A 21,297-nucleotide genomic window follows, 5' to 3' on the forward strand; every position below is an offset into this window, starting at 1 on the left:
TCTAAATAACAGCACTGGGTTGAAAAATCCATTTGAATGACATTTGAGTTTTTCTATCTAAAAATGTCACCCCCCCCCCCCCAATATCTACATGCTATTATTTATAACTTTTCAGGTGGTGAGCAGGCAAAATGCTTAGCAGCATTTCATCTGTCTTTATGTTCCGAGTTAACATTCTGTCAAGGTTGACTTTACCTTTCAGCCGTTCAAGGTTGATAAAATAAGTACCAGTTACGCACTGGGGGTTGATGTAATTGACCCCAGTCCACTCCCCTGAAACTTCAAGCTTTCTGCCTTTGGTAGAAAGGATTATTTATAGCTTTATGTGTACTTCAAAATCTGCTGTCCCCAAAAAAGTATTATTCCCTCTTCTCTTGAAAGTTAATAAATTCATATGATGTCAACAATATATATATTATATATATATATATATATATAATATATATATATATATATATATATATATATATATATATATATATATACACACACACACACACACACATATTTATGCATTTTGCATTAATTAAGAAACGGTGATGAATGAAGTTTATGTAAATATAAGTTTTCACTGTATATACAGGGTGCAATGGGTAAATTGTTGCCATTTTTATATTTTCAATTTGGCGCATGTGCATTGTTGTTTTTGATTTTGTTGACTACACAGTATAGAAGGGTCAGTTGGGCACCATCTGTGAGAAAAACAGCACCATAATGCAATTCACTCTGCCAGAGATTTGGAAGCGACGTGCTGTACTGCTTGGCATTTGCACCGGAAGCTTCAATACAAACATTTTAGAGTATTTGGGAATCAATCTGAGGACATTGCCAAGAATGATAAAAATCAAACATCCAGTCAACATCAAGGTGTTTGGAGTGATCACTAGTGATGGCAACGTTATGCCTCCAGTCATCTTCCCACACGGTCTCTCAACTCAACATGGAGGCCTACATCAAGTACCTGGAGGAGATAGTGCTGCCCTGGGTCAAGAGGGTGGCAGCTGGAAGATCCTATATCAGGCAACAGGACTCTACACCATGCCACACAAGCAGGAGAACCCATTCATGGCTGTCATACAATTTCTGTGACCACACCACCCCTAGCATTTGGCCATCTAACTCCCTAGACTGCAACACCCTTGATTATTATGTATGGGGTACAGTTGAGCAAAAGATCAACAAAACTCCTTGTAACACCAAAGATGAACTGAAGGTAAGGGTCATGGTAGCATTCACCAACTTAAACAAGGAAACCGTCCAGAAAAGTTGCAGGAAATTCTGAAGTCGTCTGGAGGCCGTGGCTGAAGCCAATGGCGATTTTACTGAACAGATTTACTCCTTAATATTTCCGGATATTTTTATGTAATTTTGGTAAATATATCTGTTAAAATGAGATGTCAGTGTTATTTTCATTTTTGCGTAATTTAGACGACAGTTCATTCACCACACCCTGTATCTTCATTACAGAAAATAATCTTGAGGCATATAAACCCACATTGGAAAAAATGGGTATTCGTATGTGTGAGAATCGAACCCACACCTGCTTCATATTAGACGTGTGTGAGTGGTGAGTGTATGATGGGTGTGTTTTATGTAATATCAATAAAAATTCTTCTAAAAGATTTTATTCTTCAATTTCTTACATTTTGGAAAAAAAGAAAACTGAATTTTCCCTCATAAATTCATTTATGATCAGGAAAAAAAATAAAGGTTAAGATATGCAAAAGAAAAAAATGACAAACAAGGCGAACAGTTACTGTTATATTAGTCCTTTCATGCAAAACAGAAATCAGAGGTACATATATTTATTACTAATTAATTTGTTTGATTACACATGCACATTCCGTTAAGAAATTTGAAAAATAAGTAAATAAACGGAGAAGATAAAAAGAAAAACAGTTTTCAAAGGGAAATAATTTACATGGCAAACAGAAAATTGTTCATAAAGTAGGGTGGAGTTGTCTCCCTTATTGCCTTTACGGCCATTTGTTTTGATATATATAAAAAAAAGGAAAGTGAAAGAAGTACAAGGCCGACAATTTGTAAGAATAAACCGCATTACATTAATGATACATGTTCTAAAGACACCAGCAGGAAATGAGCTGAGATTCACAGTGGGTCATTCTAATTATCTCAAGGCATTTTATTTACGTTCTTAACATTAGGGTAATATGGTAAATAAAATAACGGATCTTTTCGGTGTGAACGGCAGTTTTTTTAAAAATAATTTCCACGTAACTAAACACTTTTAAACTTCGTATACTGGTAGAATGTGTTTATAAAACATTCTTTTTCTCTTGGCTTTATTGAGAAAATTCTATAGTTTGTAAGATATTTGTTGTTTTTCTTCAATTTCTGCAATTTCAACCAATCAATGACGTCTATTGAGGTGAAAACATTCTGTGCCGTATGAATATGTCCCTCGTTTAAGAAACAGGTTGGGTTTATTTACGTTTCTGAAGAAAAAAGATACCCTTACCCTAAAACATTGAAATGCAATAGATCGATACTAGGGTCATAATTATGGGTGACAATTTCATATGACACCGCTAGAAAAACTGCTGTTCAAACTGAAAAGATCCAAAATAACTATTCTTTGTTTACTGCTTAAACATATTCTAAATATTACAAAGCTGAAATATTCTGGTGTATTCGTATCGGCAATTATATCGACTGCAGTTCTTCACTGGTTCTTTATTCTATTTATTAAGAATGTAATTCTGATTTAGACATAAGACCAGCAGTTTTGATAGGAAGCGGGAATCGATACTATCGACAAATCCTGTTAAATTTCAAATTTTCACCAGACTGCAGGCTTTTTTTTTTATTATTATTTAATTCTAATGGGGAGAATAAAAGTGATTTTCGCCATGAGCATGCAGAGATACATTTTTTGAAGAAAATCTGGTGAAAATGAGAAATATGGTTAAGGAGATTTAACCCTTTAAACATTCAGATTATTCTTTTAAATTTAATAATTATTTGGAATTAATCACACATTATCTCTAGCTTTGAGATTTTAATGATATTATTGTCTATTGTTAGAGTAACATTTTAGGGTAGGTGTGAAAGGCCAGATCTAGCTGGTTTTAACATAAAACAAGTAGAAAATTAGAGTTTAAATGCTTTAAATGCTAATGGGCTACCAAGACCCTTACTGACTCCAGTTCTTGACAGGTATTTTATTTTTATGACCCTGAACAGACAAAAAAAAAACTGACTTCAGAAGGATTTTGCACTCAGAAAATAAAGTTTCGGCCAAGTGCCAGGGGATCAGCATAATTAACTGATCCATTCTCCTCAAAATGACTAATTAGAAATCACTCTGTATGTAATTGACTGAAAAGCTGCAATTTGCTGTGGATTGCATTTTCCAACCTGGAGCATTCAAGATACCCAAGGAGACTGGACTATTGATGACCAAGATTTTTTTCTGTTTTTTTTCTTTTTCTTTTTTCTATTGTCGGCATCTCATCTTACTAGAATATCAAGTAATAACAAAAATCTGGTACAGGAGATCAATAGGAAAGCACACATATAATAGATGTGGACATGTTCAATCCCTCATCAGTTATTGACCAAATATCACCAGAATTTCGACACAAATAATATTTTTTTTGCAGTTTGTCGGTGTCAGCAACGTAAGTTGCTAGGGTAGAAATGAGTAGACATGAAAGACAAACATCAAAACTATGACTAGTTGCTCTGTACTTCCTTTTGAGATGTTTTCCAAGCTGGCATGGGTTGGACAGTTTGACAAAAATTTCACTAAGCTCCACTGTCTGCTTTGGCATTGCTTCTCTGGCTGGATGCCTTTCCCAATGTTAACCACTTTATGGAGTGTATTGGGTGATTTTTATGTGACACCAGCACCAGTGAGGTCACCAAGTAACTTGGAAGGCAAGACCCTTCAACCTAGGTAGAGGGGAGTTCTATTCAGAGAAGTGGCTTTGTGTCTGGTGATGAGAGGTAGTATGTTCTCTCTGCATATATATATATATAATATATATATATATATATTATATATATATATATATATATATATATATATATTATATATATATATATCTATATATATATATATATATATATATATATATATAGAGAGAGAGAGAGAGAGAGAGAGAGAGAAAGAAGGTGCATGGCTTAGTGGTTAGGGTGTTGTACTCACAATTGCGAGATCATGGTTTCAATTCCCAGACCAGGCACTGCGTTGTGTTCTTGAGCAAAGCACTTCATTTCAGATTGCTCTACGATTATTTCATCATCTGACATGTGGTAGATGGTGCCCCAGTACAGGTAATGTCGAGTTGATGGAGAGAGTGAGCTTATGTGAACACAAACATTTGATCACTATAAACAAATCATCCGTGTCGTTGTTCAGCAAGAAATTGCTGAACCCTCATACGTCATCTAACGACAGGAGAGTCCATGATGTGTATATATATATATATAGATTTTCAAATATGTAGATGGTTAAATACAGGGGCTGCAATGATGTTTGTCTCTTTGGTCAAGTTATTTTCACTTCCCTTGGGTTCTTTTTTTTTTTACATTTAACCCTTTAGTGTTCAGATTATTCTATCAAACATAATGTTTATTGGTGCACACTGATTTGAATTAATCATGCATTATCTCATATCTTCAAGATCTTGATGGTGTAATTACTTAATGTAGAATAACATCGTAGGGTAGGTGTGAGGGCCTGGATCTGGTCAGTTTGAACATAAAATAGATTAAATATTTTGGCCGGATATGGCTGGTTTAAATACTAAAGGGTTAAAACATTACATCAGCTTAGAAAACGAGTATGCAAATTTTTAACCCTATTCAGAAATCAAGAAAAAATTTCTCTTAAACTGGATATTTTTACATTGTTAATGAACTAATTATGAAGCTATTTACAAAAATTTTTACTTTAGGACCGATTCAAAAACAGAGATATGGATGCTAAATGAATGAATAAAAGAAAATTGTGTTTGTAAATGTAATATTAATGTTCACTTTATTTTATCACCCATGGAAGGATGAAAAGCAAGGTCAATATTAATTTAAAGGGAGGTAACTAAATACACCCCGATCCATCACTGTGCCTATTCTGTGAATCCAGAGTCTTTGCTAGCTTTAATACAAGTACAACACTGACATTCTAGAATTTCTGACGTCCTAGAACTTCTTGTAATCAACATTAATTTACAAGCAGGAACTTCAAATTCTATAGCCACCAGACTAGTCTAACTGGGCAGTTCTATTTCACAGTATTTTGCACAGAACAGTAGTAATAACTTATATCATTTATACTAATATACAGGTACCTGTGTTTTTATTTAATTATATGAGTAAATCTGATATTTGTTTAATTTAGTGGTGATCATCATTTGCTTGGAAAAAATTAGTAATTCAGAAAGGCTTTGGAGCCAAATGTTTCAGAAAATTGATATACATATATAGATAGAGAGAGCAAATATGAGGCAGTGGATAATCAGAAATGTTAGAATGTTGAGACAAAAACACCTAAGACTACAGATGGTAACAGACTAATATTTCCTGGAAACAGATGTTAGGTCAAGTCAGGTCAATTGGGGCAAGATTTTCATCTGTATTACTTTGTTTTATTCTATTCAATTTATTAAAAAAATTTTTTCATGGTTTTAACAACTCTGATGGTTTTTGTATATAGCATAGCTTTTATAGAAAGGTGTCATGCCAACAGTCTAACCATTCAACAGCCAAATAAAATTTTGTGATTATTCCAGCAACGATGTTGAATATCTAAAAAAAAAAAAAAATTTATTATACTACGACCAGCATCTACATCTTACTGTTCCTCGTCTTGCCTCAATAAAGCTCGACATATCTCAACAGAAACATGATATTCTTCAACAAAAGATAGGTTGATCTATAAAACTGCCTTCTGTAGAAATGAGTTGTGACATCACTGGTGCCAAGCTGTATCAGTCTTGGGCTTTCCCTTGGATATAACATAAGAGGCATGGAGACGAGAGGCTAGTATGCATGGGCATCTGCTGGTCTTCCGTAAACAGCCTTGCAGGGCTTGTGCCTTGGAGGGGAACCTTCTAGGAGCAATCTCATAGTCATTCACGATCAAAAGGGGTCTTTAGTTAAGGGTGATGAAATTTTGAGTGGATATATCTGATTTCCACTGTAAAAGGATTACATTTAACTAATGAGGCAGTTGCCATGGGGTTGCACAAATACTAGAAATAGCAGCTGAATTCATTTCAAACTGTACATTACTACTTTAAGAAGAAACAAAACACACACAAGATAATACAATGTTGGATACATTTAAGTGAAAATAAGGTGAGTTGGTCAGGGCTGGATTACCTCTGATTATAGATCTGCTTAATCGGTACTGACTTGGAGCTCGATAACAACAACTAGGAAGTAGATGGAACCTGTTGACAGCCAGGCAGACTGAAGCGAATTTTACATTACACTTACACAGATTGATCTGTGATAATATGGGGTGGCAATCAGTTGAAGATTCTGCTTGTACCAGAAAAACATATCCTAGCAATCACCTGCAGTTCTCAGTTATCCATAACACACTGTCTCTTGTGTTTACAGGGCTGTGCTGTGAATTTGCATATTTTTTATACGGATTTACATACTCACACTCATCAACATGGGACCAGAGAATAGAAAAATATGAAGGCATCTGATCCTAACAAATGAGGAAAAGGTAGAGCTGATCAAGAAGATACATGACAGGAGAAGCTTTGCTTGTGTGGGCCACAAGTTTGGTGTCTATAATTTTTTTTCTTTTTCTTTTTTCTACTCTAGGCACAAGGCCTGAAATTTTATTGACCCGAAAAAGACAAAAGGTGAAGTTGACTTTAGTGGGATTTGAACTCAGAATGCAAAGAGAAATACTTTTTGTCTAATGCCCTAAAGATTCTGAATAATAATGAAGAAAAAATTTACTACTCTCCAATCTAGACTCTTAATTATCTCACAAAATTAAATGACAGAATTATACACAGAAAAACTGTTAAAACTTAAATTGCTTGCTTTGTTTCAGAATCTGAGCTCTTATAGATGAACCCTATCTGGCCCCTACCTACATCCTCCTCCAGTTATCTGACCTACAGTAAATTCCTATCAATAAATACTCTATTGTTATATTTGTAAATGAAGCTAAGCTTCTTTGCAGTTGAATAACGAAAATTAAAGTAAAAATATGCCTTTTTTTGAAAAAAAACATACCCTTCAAAAAAATCTTTTCTTCGAAAGATTTATTAACCCTTTGTAAAAATACATTAATTTTTTTAATTGTACAAGTCTAAGCATAATACATGAGAGAGCTTTTAATTAAGAAAGAAGGAACATTAAACTTATGACTATAACAAAAGGGAAGTTCCAGCTCCTACTTGGCTTTATCTAGCTGTCCTCAATGACAATGGAATGGCGAATATTAAGTGTTAAGCGTTGTAGTTTATCTGGGGGAACTGAGATGAATCCTTGGGTCAGGCAGTCAATCCTCTCCCCCACTCTGTCTGTCTGTCTGTAATCCAAATAAGAAAACAAAGTGTTTATCACATCTCAATTCACCTGATACAATTGTTTCTGTACCACCCCAGCCTTCAATGCCAGTTCATGCAAAAGTTCCATGTGGAGAGTTAAGTAATATTTGCAGTTTGAAATAATAGAGAAGCACTTTGTGGGACTTGCATCAATGGTACACTGTTAATATATACAAATATATGGGAAATTACCACCTGTATCATCTCTTGTGAAAGGTAGAAGTGTCCAGTTTGCTGGACATTGTTGTAGAGCTGAAAACGAGGTAATTTCTACTCTTCTCCTCTGGAAGCCATCTGCTCGCGATACCAGAGGGTGCACACTCTCCTACCCTGATGCAATCTCCAGGGATACAGGCATCCAGCAACAGGACCTCCGTAATGCTATGATGGACCGTGAGGTCTAGTGTAACATAGTAAATTCCATTGTCTCGACCACGGTCGAACAATGATGATGATGATGACACTGTTAAAGCTGCAATCAAAGTGTGTATACAGCCTAAAAATTGGGTTGAGCGCAGAATTGGAAACACCTCGTCATGCTAACCTCCCGGGGACTCATATATGTATATATATAAAATGAGAGTGTGTAGCCTAGTGGTTAGGATGTTGCATTCACAATTGTGAGATCATGGTTTCGATTCTCAGTGTTGCATTGTGTTCTTGAGCAAAGCACTTCACCTCACATTGCTTTGCGATCACTTTGACATCTGAACGTAGCATACTGTGCACCTGCACAGGTAATGTTGATTTGATGGGGGGAATGAGCTTGTGCACTGCACAAACATTTGATCACTCTCCACAAGTCAGGTGTGCAAGTTGTTCAGTAAGAAATTAAAGAACTGCCTCGGGCTGACCAAAGCTTTGTGAGTGAATTTGGTAGACAGAAACTGATAAGAAGCCCGTCGTGTGTGTATATATATATATATATATATATTATATATATATATATATATATATATATATATATATGTGTGTATGTATGTGTGTGTGTGTTTGTTCCCCCAACATAGCTTGAAAACCGACGCTGGTGTGTTTATGTCCCTGTAACTTAGCGGTTCAGCAAAAGAGACTGATAGAATAAATACTAGGCTTACAAAGAATAAGTCCTGGGGTCGGTTTGCTCAACTAAAGGCAGTGCTCCAACATGGCCACAGTCAGATGACTGAAACAAGTAAAAGTGTGTATATATATGTGTTTGTGAGTCCCGGCACTATTTGATAATTGGTGTTGGTTTGTTTACATCCCTCTAACTTAGCAGTGCAGCAAGAGAGACTGATAAGGCAAGTACCAGACTTCAAAAAGATAAAAAGTACTGGGGTCGATTTGTTCAACTAAAACCCTGAAATGAATATAAGACAAAAGGAAAAGATTCACTTAATGATTTTAGCCAGGAGAGACCACCACAGTTTACCTTGGAATATGGTGTATTATTTGCTGAAATCTAAGTCTAAATATGTAATACAGAAATGTAGAGAAATTTTTTAAAAAAAGAAGAAAACTATTAAAAATAAAAAAAAAACGCTTAGTAAGAAAAAAAAAGTATATATATATATACATATAGTTAGTAATAATTTACGTTACCATTCTGAAATAACCTCTTTCTTTGATCCATAAAAATCTGGTGTAATTATCTTCTTATAGGCTTCAAATGTGGTTTTACCATTTTGTTCTCTGCTCGGTCTGGAGCTATGTAGATGATGCGATGACAGACTATTTCTTTTCAAGCTGTTAACAGTTGCCGAAGAAGGTGCTGCCCATGACCGCCTCATAGCCAGCTCCTGTAGACACTCGTCGTCTGTCCTGGAATAAGATGGCATGCAGTGCAGGCTTTCAAACGTAATCGACAGCAAAACATGCAAACATTCTCACATGCACCGAGCATATGCAACATAGGAAACACAAAGAGTTTAGACATCAACCCAAAGTAGCATGAGTCAAGCCAGTGGTTCATGCTAGTTGTGGATGTTTACGATATTGTAGAACGACATTAAAATAGATGTTACATGCTATGCAAATCATAAAAAAACAGGCAACGGATTTCATTCTCATTATCAGTTCAAGTGTTTCTTGCTTACATTTATTATCAAAGATATCATTAACTGTTTCTAAATATCACAAAGAGTTCACTGATAAATTTTAAAACTATATGTAATTTATTTTTGAAATATCAGAAAGAAAAATGTCATGCATGCCCTCCACCCCACCTATACAGATAGAGATACATCAGTGAATTATTTAGGACAGTTCAATATAGAAAGACATAAATATTGAAAAACGACATCACACACAAATAAATATTTGAAACAATATCACATACTTCTTATTATTTATTGGCTGCAATATTACACAGACACTGCTAAATATCAGGAATAACATCACACAGTCGTACACAAACACACACCATATACACAAATATTCAAAACAATATCTCATATACAAATGTAAGAAAAATATTGCACTGGCATGACTGTGTGGGTAAGTAGCTTGCTTCCCAACCATGTGGTCTTCAGTTCAGTCTCACTACACAGCACCTGGGGCAAGTATTTGTTAGTGACCAATACCTTGTGAATGGATTTGGTAGACAGAAACCAAAAGGTGTGTATAAAAATATATATGTATATATATATATATATATATATATATATATATATATACACACACACACACATATGTATATATATATATATATATATATATACATATGTATAAACATACCTACATATATATATACATACATACATAAATAAATAAAATATATATAAAATTATATATCCGCTATATCGGAAATCTACACTGGTTCCATAACTACCACCTTGGAGTTCTGGTAATCTTTTACAACACTCACCCAGCATATCTAGTCGTTTAGATCACCTATAATATATACGACGGGCTTCTTTCAGTTTCCGTCTGCCAAATCCACTCACAAGGCTTTGGTTGGCCCGAGGCTATAGTAGAAGACACTTGCCCAAGGTGCCACACAGTGTGACTGAACCCAGAACCATGTGGTTGGTAAGCAAGCTAATTACCACACAGCCACTCCTGCATCTATTCGGTAATAATTTTATCATTCTTATGTGATACAAAATGTAATGAGAACACTGGTGTAAAGAGAGATAACTCAGACAACAGGAATCATTCCTGGTTAAATGCACCAGTTTTTATGACATGCTGATATAAACACACACAATGGGCTTCCACATAGTTTCCACCTGTCAGGTGTCACTTGCAAGGGTCATAGTGCAGCACAACAGAATCAAACCTGGGACTAAGCAGTTGTGAAGAGAACTAGGTACCCATACAGCCAGATCTGTACTTAGGAAACAATATCACACAGACACACACACTCATACACACTAATACTTGAAATGATATCCCATACACATTCCGAAATAGACACACAGAGTATCACACTAAAAAATACTGAAAACAATATCACAAACACATATATATATTTACACATCTTCCCTAGAATGCTATATATATATATATATATATATATATATATATATACACACACACACACACACACTCATAAATACTAATGCTTGAAATGATATCCCATACACATTCCGAAATAGACACAGAGTATCACACTAAAAAATATTGAAAACAATATCACAAACACAGACATATATATATATACACATACACACACACACACCTCTAAAAACAACTCCAAAAGTGTATATATCTCACACTCAAAATAATAACAATTTATAAAGGCAATAATATTAATAACTGTAGCAAGTTATGACATTGGATAGCCATGCATTTTTAGCAGAATAAAGAGCAGGGTGGGAAATGACAATGAAAGCAATTAGAATAAGCTGGAAGACTTTTATGAAAAAAAAAAAAAAAAAAAAAAATCACAGCAAAATTGTAAAAAGAAATTAATAACAGAGATTTAAAGTAACAAAATTTTATTGTCATAAAAATCTACATAACATTTCCTATGACAAATCAAACATTTTTGAGCAAGTTGGTATTAAAAAAAAAAAAAAAAAAAAAAATTATCAACTTCCACTCCCTACCAAAACTCATCCAAAAAAGGGTGGTCTGAGGGATAAAAGCCTATTATAATAAAAGTATATTCAGTGTAAAGTAATTCTTAATACCTGACTTTTCTTTCTGATTGGAGAAAAAAAAAATCTCGTCTGATTAATTCAAATGTTCGTTTTTAAGAAAATTTTCCAATTATGCAATAACAGGATTATTATCAATATCATTATTATTTGAAACCATTATCATTATTATTATTATTATTATTCGGTGGTCTTATCTTTATTGTGTGCCTTCACTGCACAACCAAGCATGGCTCTGTGTACCTTGTGCAGTGGTTTGTTTTGATGTTTTTATTTTTACTGTATTAAAAGTGTTATATGTAGGCTGCATGTGGTGCCTAGCAGAGAAATTTTCTGTATATTATATACATTCACAAGTCTTTGTGTTTTGCTTATGTATTATTATCATTATTATTATTATTGTTGTTGTTGTTGTTATTCTGGCCTTATGCCAAAATGTGAAATTATCATCATCATCATTATTATTTTAATTATTATCATTATTTTAATCATTGTTATTATTATTATTATTATTATTTTAATTATTGTTATTATTATTATTATTTTAATAATCATCATTATTATTATTATTATTATTAGCGGTCGAAACCAATAGAATTGTCTAATGAAAAACAGCAAATAAATTGAGACAATGGAATTTTTAGCGTTAGGGAAAGGATATTAAATTGTTCTTAAAAGATTTATCTCTTGGCTCACTCTAGTTTTGGTCATTGAACTGCAGCCGAACTGGAACACTATCTTTAAGAGTTTGTAGTTCATTATATTGATCACAGTACTGGCTAGGTAAGCTGGCAGGCAGGTAGGTCAACACTCCTCCTGGACAGAACACCCTTCATTGCAGAGTTACTCATTTACAACTGAGTGGACTGGAGCAATGTGAAATGAAGTGTTTTGCTCAAAGAACACAATGCATCACCAGTCTGAGAATTGAAACCTTGATTGTGTGATCACGAGGAACCATACCCAAACTACTAGGCCACATCTTTCGCTAATGATAAATATGATATGGTTATCAAAGCCAACCGTTATATGTTAGCTACTGCCGTCTTTATTAAGTTTCTACCAGTGAGCTAAGGCAGTGCTGGGACATAGCCATAGCCAGGCATTTACAATGATCACATAAAAATACTTTATAGATCAAATACGAGATAACAAGAGATTAATTTTAATTAAATGTCTCGTATCTATTTTCAGGTGACTCAGCAGAACTTTTACCAAACTGTTTCTAAAACCAGAAATTATTATTATTTATCTATTTATTTATTTATTTGCCAAAAAAAATTAAATTATCAAAGAGAAAAGAGGAGGGGAGGGGACTAACTGTATTAATTTGATTTAATTTAATTTAATTTACTGACTGCCAGTTCTTGACTGATTTGTAATTTGTTGAAGACAAAGACAAGATTTTGTTAGTAAATTAGAATTTTCTGGACAATTCTTCATAGTTTAGAAATAAAGATGCTGAAGTCTGAACTCAGTCTGAGGTACCATGTAGGCATCCAGTCTGGGGTACCATGTAGGCATTCAGTCTGGGGTACCATGTAGGCATCCAGTCTGGGGTACCATGTAGGCATCCAATCAGGGGTACCATGTAGGTATCCAGTCTAGGGTACCATGTAGGCATCCAGTCTGGGGTACCATGTAGGCATCCAATCAGGGGTACCATGTAGGTATCCAGTCTGGGGTACCATGTCTGTATTCAGTCTGGGGTACCATGTAGGTATCCAATCAGGGGTACCATGTAGGTATCCAATCAGGGGGTACGATGTAGGTATCCAGTCTGGGGTACCATGTAGTATCCAGTCTGGGGTACCATGTCTGTAGTCAGTCTGTAGGCATCCACTCTGGAGTACCATAGAGGCATCCAGTCTGGGGTACCATGTAGATATCCAGTCTGGGGTACCGTGTAGGCATTGAGAGAAAAGACACATAATGAAGGAAGATCAAACTAATTGAAACAGTACAGATGTAAATATACACTCTCTAAAGATGGAATATTATCTCATTAGTCATCTTATTAATAGTATTAAAAAAAAGGTTACCTTCAATAAAGAATCAAATTTAAAGTCTATAAATTAGCCAAACTAGTATAAGTGATAGTGGTGGTAGTGGTAGTTGTTATAATTATCAATAATATCAACAAGAATAGTAAAAACTTTCATATACTACCAAGTGCTACAGTTAATGACAATGAACTAGACTTTCAAATATTGGGATCTATCAAAATCAAAGCCCAGTATAAAAAGTAGTTTGTTGGTAACAAACAAAGTTTTGAAGAAAAAGGGGTCAGGCAAAAAAAAAACAAAAAAAAACTAAAAACCCCAAATATGTACAGGGTCCAGGCACAGTATTCTCTTTCCTTTTTTCTTTTTCTTTCTGTTTTTTTTTTCTTTTGCTTTATTTGTAATCCTCAGAGCAAAACACTAACAATTTATTTCTCCCTTTAAAGAGCAGACGACGTTCGTGAAGGTGACAATGAGAATGATATCAATGATGGTAATTGTTTTAAGATGGTTGTAGTAGCAGCGGTAGTGAATCTGATAATGACAGTGATTAAATCATACATTAATGAATAAAGTTTTTTTTTTTTTTCAAAGTCTGGTTTTTGAAAAAAAAAAAAAAAAAAAAAAAAATGAAATGAAGCTGTGGTGTTTGATGTGATTTGAAGTGATGAAATGGACAAATGAACAACAGCAATGGCAATAGAAACTGTCATAGTTGTAGTATAAGTAGCAGTAGCAGCAGCAACACCGGCAGCTACAAACATCATTTTTCTTCTGTCCATTTTCCCACCTTGGTGATATAGATCAGACAAAATCTGCAGATTCAGATAAATATATATATGTATCTTTCGGTGCCATTTCTTGCACCTGTGCTTTCTATCCACAAGCATTCATTACCGGTTTGCCCACCTAGGTATTCAGATTAATAACGTAGTGTGATGTCTTTGTTCATAAAATATGACATTACAGAATGCAATAGCGATCAGCCGTATCAAGGATAGCAACATATTTTGATTGATTTCAATAAGACCATGATAACTTTTTTTTTTAAAACTCAGATCTCATATCATCAATAAGACCAGCAGGACAATTAATTACTCAGATCTAACACTAGTAAGACCATAATAATACCATAATAATTATAAACTCAAGATTTGGTACCAATAAAACTATGACAATTTTGAAACTCAGATCTGACAGGAATAAGAGCACACTAATTTTTAACTCCAATCTAATAGCAATGAGACCAGAACAATTTAATTTAAGTCACTCCTTCTTTTCCCATTATTTGGAGATAAAAATTCATTTTCTCTCCCTGTAGAAAAATATTGCCAAGCTTTGCCACAACTTTACTAAAGACTCAGACTATTTTTTTATGTCAGTAAAGTTTTCAGAATTTTCAAACAATAGCCCAGACTTACTTTCTCCCTTTTAAACATACATACATCTTAACCAATTCGTCAAGACCTTAATATTTGAATCAAAACAAGTTTTATACAATCTAAAGGAAGAAAAAAAAAAAAAAGAAAAAGAGGCTAATTGATGAATAATTTCTTTTAAAACAAAGTATATTAATATTATTTTTTAGTAAAAGCTTTCAATGTGAGCAATTTTGTGTTATGGGTTAGTGGTTTTCATGCAGTATTTCTATAAAAAATACTCTTTAGTAGCAAATATTATCCATATTTTTTTTATTAGTTTTTAAAAATGTTATCTATTATAGCATGCACATGCAAAATAAGGCATAAAAGCTATTTATAAAATTATTAATATCCTAAATAGGATTATCACTTTTTGGAAAAGCTTAATAGCAAGACTAAAATTAGAGAATTTCTCTAAAGCTTTCAATGTATGACCATTACTTGAACTTGTTGGCAATTAATAGATTTGTGTAATTTTTGCCAGGGCATTTGTTGCCAATGGAAAATACTATATATATATGTATGCACACACATGTATATATCAGTAGGAAAAGCAAATTTTCTCTATTGATTTTAAAAGTAAATTTCTTTTAAGAAAAACATCAGAGTTAGGAAAAAAAACAGTTTAGTATTAACAAAAAAATAAAAATAATACTTAAAAAAAACTTAGTAAATTATAACCTATAGCATTATTTTAGAAATAGGTTTTGTTATTGTGTTTAATAAAAATTATAACCAATAGCATTATTTTAAAAGCCTTCTTTTTTTTGTTTTATCATTGAGTTTAGTAAAAATTAAAACCTACAGCATTATTTTAGAAACATGTAAGTTTTATTATGTTTAATAAAAATTAAAACCTATAACATTATTTCAGAATTATTTTATTTTATCATTATGTTTAGTAAATTAAAACCTAAGACATTATTTTTAAGATATGTTTTATTTTATTGTGTTTAGTAAGTATTAAAACCTATAGCATTATTTTTAGAATCTATTTTATTTTATCATTGCATTTATAAAATATTAAAACCTGAAACATTATTTTAAAAGTATGTATGCAATAAAAAGTGTGCGTGTATGTGTATGTTTTTTTGCAATGATTAATTAAAATTTTAAAAATCAACTTTGATTTTAGTGTGAAATAAAAAAAGAGGTGGAGGATGACAGAAACGAAAGACAAAGAATGAAAGAGAGAAAGAAGATAAAACAAATTTACAATTGATCTCTGAAGGCTCTACATAGTTATTATAACTTTTCTCAGAAGCTGACATCATAAGTCTTACTACAGTGAATATCATAAGTGTTTACAGTGGAGGGATGTGATAAATATCTGCAGTGGATATCATAAGTACCACACTGAATGTCGTAAGTCTCCACTGAGGATGTCACAAATCTCCACGATGGATATCATAAGTTTCCACAGTGGATGTCTTAAGTCATCACAGTGGATGTCTTAAGTCTTTATGAGTGTCATAAGCCTCTCTCTTATAAGTTTCTGCAGTAGATTTTATAAATCTCTACAAAGAGTGTCAGCCTCTTTAAAATATCAGCACCATGATTAAGCCAGTAGCTATTATTTCCCATCATGGCAAGGTATGGACTTCCCTGAGCCGTTGTTATTTTGTGCAAGGTGTTTTATTATTTAAATAGACTGCAAAGTTTATTTATTTGAGTTTCACTGCCTTAGCCAGCAGCAGCTCACATTATATATCTTTGCAGTAATTATGCAAGATAATTCTTACTTAATAGTACTATCCTCACTCAAATTGACAAAGGAAGATATTATGTAAGAATTATCTTGCATAACTACTGGAGACATGTGTATTAAATGCTTTCAAAATATCAAAATATCAATATTTGGTTTTATCATTATACTTGTATATATATATAAACATATACTAATGTCATTGTAGAGTTTGTAGAATTCATTATGTTAAGGTGCTGTGGGGAGTGGAGATTTTTTAAACATTTTGGACTCCTCTTTTGTTTGAGACCCATGAAGATAGAGAAAGTGATGATGCTGTGGGTTATGGTAAAGTGGGTGGATGTAAACAAGTTGCTGAAACAGGTACTGAGGAGATTCAGAACATTGCTCAAATTTCATGTAAGTCATACGACAATATACACCACAATAGTTTATTTTGCTTCTGGATCACTGCCAGACAGATTGTGAATGGGAGAGAGAGAGAGAAGAGAGAGAGAGAGAGAGGGAAACAGAGAGGTAATAGCACACATAGTCAAGGTTGTGATGTCAAAGGGGTGTTTGATGTATTTTTTTAATTTTTGCTGGTAGGTTTTATTTATTTATTTTTGTATTTTTTATTTTTACTTTTTTTTTTTACAATTATTAAAAATTCATAATTCATATTCTGGACATATATAATATATATACATTAAAAGGCTAACATTATTTAACTATTAAGATTTGCAATTAAAATTTTAACTAATTTTCTTTAAGCAACGTCACATTTATTCTATGTAGCTATCTTAATGGGAAGTATTTGATACTCTACACAACAATGTGCATTTACCTATATATGTATGCGTGTGTGTGTGTATATATATATATATATACATATATATATATATACACACATATATATGTACACACACATACATATATATGACTAAAATATGTACAAATGTTAAAATAAACTGAAATGAGGCACACAACATTAACGCAAGAATCTTGTTTCGCTATTATACTGTCTCTTTATGGAGTCTGTGTATGACTATATATACACTTTTACATATGTGTATGTGTGTATATATATATATACACACATACACATATCTATATGTATGTACTTATATATGTATAAAACTATTTTGCTACAAAAGAAAAAAAAAATGGATGTATAAATTATCAGCAAGGCTTTTATATATTTAATTATTCAAATTCTGGTGGTTGTTGTCATCATCATCATCATCATCGTCATTATTATTATCATTAATATACAAGTAAACAACTCAAGAAATCCAGTCATTAGAATTAATGAGTAATCGTGGTGAGTTTCCACAGAGGTATGGAGTATGGTACATTAGCAAAATGGGTGTGCAAGGCAGAAATAATGAGTGCTTCTCACGCACAAACAGTAATATTAATCTCACCTCGGTCGGTTGATGTGGCTGCCATAGATCGATTCCCGGCCACAGTTATTCACATCATTCGACTTGATGTAAATCTGATCAGGTGCCGCGTAGTTATCCATGTTTTGCGCTTCTTTGTACGAATGGTTTGAAAATGTCCGAGTTTCGTTGTATCTGGACTCATTATGGAAATGCTCCCGGTATGGACTTTCATGAGCAGGGTCGGCGGTCAGAAGAGCAGCTGTGGCCGCCGACGTGTGGTGGTAGTTGTCCTTGTGCTTCATGTCGTTCACTAACTGGGGGCTGTCCATGTTACTGTAGGCGAGCACGGAAGACGACGGGCCGTTCAGGTGCACTTTGATTGGCTCGAGACCACCGTATACCATTGCTCCATGCTGTGAGTCAAGCTGAGAACGGTGAGCTAGGTGCAGCTCGGTTCGAGTAGATATTGAGGGCCGCATGTGGTCAGCTCGATAAGGCTGTGCTGGATTGTAATCCCATCCACTATAAGTTCTGTAGAATTAAAGACAAATGTTTAATAATTCATATATGTATATATATATGTGTGTGTGGATGTGTGTGTGTATGTATATATATATATATATATATATATATATATATATATGTACACATACATATATATGTGTGTGTGTATATATATATATATATGTATACGTACATATATGTGTGTGTGTGTGTGTGTGTATATATATATACATATACACACACAAACATATTGTTGATATCAAGAATTTAGAAACTTTGAGAACACGAAATAATAATTCATGTTTGGAACGGAGAGTCTTGAGACAAATAAAGCTATAAATAATAATGTGTAAACTTTAGGCTGGGTCCATGGACAGCATTCAACATGTTCTGTCCAAAGGATTTTTAAACCAATATCTGCATGCTTTTATCTATAGCAGTATTTGCTTCAAGATTCACTGTTCCTAAAAAGATATATATATAGGCACATACACATGAGTGCGTGTTTGTGTGTGTTACATGGCTAAGAGTTGTTTTGACTCTTATTTCTAGCAACGCTGTTGCTGGCTAGCACCCTCAGTTATCTTAGTGACGACTATACTTTTACCCTTTGTTGTTAATTACAAATAGCCACCTTAATTATTTTTATATATACATATATACCAGAGTAAACACATAAATGTGAAACAAGGTGGAAAAAAAGAGTACTCAAATACCAGTGGTAGAGTAATATGCTTTATTTAAAAGCAGCAGAAATTCAACAAAACCTGTTACTCGGAGTTTCACGTTCCCGTTCGTCGGACAGTTTTGTTAAAATTTTTAACAAAACTGTCCGACGAACGGGAACATGAAACTCCGAGTAACAGGTTTTGTTGAATTTCTGCTGCTTTTAAATAAAGTATATATATATATACACACATGTGTTTATGTGTGTATTTATTGAGATAGAAAAGAAACATGACTTTCTACATAAGAAACTTTATATTTCTTGGTTAGTTTAGCTGAAACCATAACAGAAATGATAATAATAATAATAGTTATTGTTTCAAAGACCAGTAGTTTTAGGAGGAGAGGGGTTAGTTAATGCCATCAGTCCCAGTTCTTGACTGGTACATTATTTTAGGGACCTGGAAAGGATGAAAAGCAAAGTTGACTTTGGCATGATTTGAACTCAGAGCACAAAGAGTTGGAAGGAATGCTGTAAAGCTTTTCTACCATTACACTAATGATTCTGCCAACTTGCTGCTTCTGTGGTTTCTGGTTTAGGCAGGCACAATGCCAGCAATTTTGAGAGGAGTGGGTTAGTTAATATCATTGATGTTAATATTTCATTGTTACTTTATTTTATCGACCCCACACTCCAAAAAAAAAAAAAAGCTGAATGACAAAGCTGATTCTGCTGAATTTGAACTCTGAATGTAGACTAGTTAGTCCACATTACTCCATAAGGAGCATAGGGCCACTTTTCCAGTTTTTCTGGTGTGCATGTTCCTCTCTGGACAGGATGTCAGTTTGTCGAAGAATTATTTATTTTTGCCAGCTGAGTGGAATGGAGCAACACGAAATGGAGTGATTTGCTCAAGGACACAAAGCATAGTCCAGTCCAGGCATTGAAACCCCAATCTTACCATCATGAGTCCAACACCCTGACCACTAAGCCATGTGCCTCCACAGAAAATAAAGAATCAGAACAAATAATGCAATGCATTTTCCTGAAGACCAAATGAATAGCCAATCTGATACCCTCCTAATGATGATGATGATGATTTATTGTTTAAACTAATCATTTTAAATGTATGACTGGGTGGTTAAAAATTTACTTTGCAATCACACAGTTCTGAGTTCAGTTACACTTTGCAGCACCAACCCAATTTTTTTTTTTTTTAATAGAAAAGGGTCAATATGAAGAAGAAAATTAATAAGGGAGCTATCCATCCCAGATCAAAAAATTGTAGAAATAATGTAAATAATCGCAGTTTGTTATTGATGGGAATTCAAGATTTAAATTTGACAAGTTTTAGAAACTAAATAAAAACCAAAAAATATATAGGCATGGCAGTGTGGTAAGAAGTTTGCTTCCCAACCACATGGTCTTGAGTTCAATCCAATGCATAGAACCTTGGGCAACTGTCTACTACTAAGGCCTGCAGACCAGCCAAAGCCTTGTGAGTGGATTTGGTAGTAAGTAAAAGATAAAAGACAGGAAAGAAAGGTATGTTTGTGAATATTTGATTTCAATAATTTCATTTTTTGGAAATGGCTGCTCATAGATGATAATGATCATCATCATCATTTAGCATCCACTTTTCCATACTTGCATCAGCTAGAAGCAGTTTGTTGAGGCAGATTTTCTACAGCTGGATGCCCTCCCTGTTATCAACCTTCAAATGTTTCCAACCAAGGTAATATTTCCAAAAAAAAAACAGACCCAGGTACTCTAAGTTTTCTGCAGGAGACCATATATGAACAACACCACTTGTATGACAATGATGCTTGTTTACAACCATCACATGATGTCAACAAGGGTACATACACACAGACACATGATGTGCTTCTTTCAGTTTCAATCAATCAAATCCACTCACAAGGCTTTGGTTGGCCTGGGACTATAGGAGAAGACACTTGCCCAAGGTGCCACACAGTGGGACTGAACCCAAGACCACACTGT

General features: G+C 33.8%; 1 protein-coding gene and 1 long non-coding RNA gene across 11 annotated transcripts in view; both read right to left on the reverse strand.

Moving 5' to 3' along the window:
- The window catches only part of LOC115223434 (tight junction protein ZO-1), an 832,981-nt gene that overhangs the window by 22,360 nt on the left and 789,324 nt on the right, over positions 1–21,297 (reverse strand). For 8 of the 10 annotated variants that reach the window (XM_029793980.2, XM_029793979.2, XM_029793978.2 and 5 more), the window contains 2 exons: positions 18,165–18,656; positions 9,129–9,347 (listed from right to left, as the gene is read on the reverse strand). In XM_029793980.2, coding sequence (XP_029649840.1) covers positions 9,129–9,347; positions 18,165–18,656 — 711 coding nt within the window. The remainder of the gene's footprint in view (positions 1–9,128; positions 9,348–18,164; positions 18,657–21,297) is intronic. The other 2 variants (XM_029793984.2, XM_029793982.2) reach the window with 2 other exon arrangements.
- LOC118767624 lies at positions 12,108–17,867 on the reverse strand. The gene is made up of 2 exons (XR_005003545.1): positions 13,473–17,867; positions 12,108–13,409 (listed from the first exon to the last, which is right to left on the reverse strand). It is a non-coding gene; the product is annotated as an uncharacterized LOC118767624 (long non-coding RNA).

The sequence above is a fragment of the Octopus sinensis genome, linkage group LG23 (assembly GCF_006345805.1).
Source record: "Octopus sinensis linkage group LG23, ASM634580v1, whole genome shotgun sequence".
In the NCBI taxonomy this organism is placed as follows: domain Eukaryota; kingdom Metazoa; phylum Mollusca; class Cephalopoda; order Octopoda; family Octopodidae; genus Octopus; species Octopus sinensis.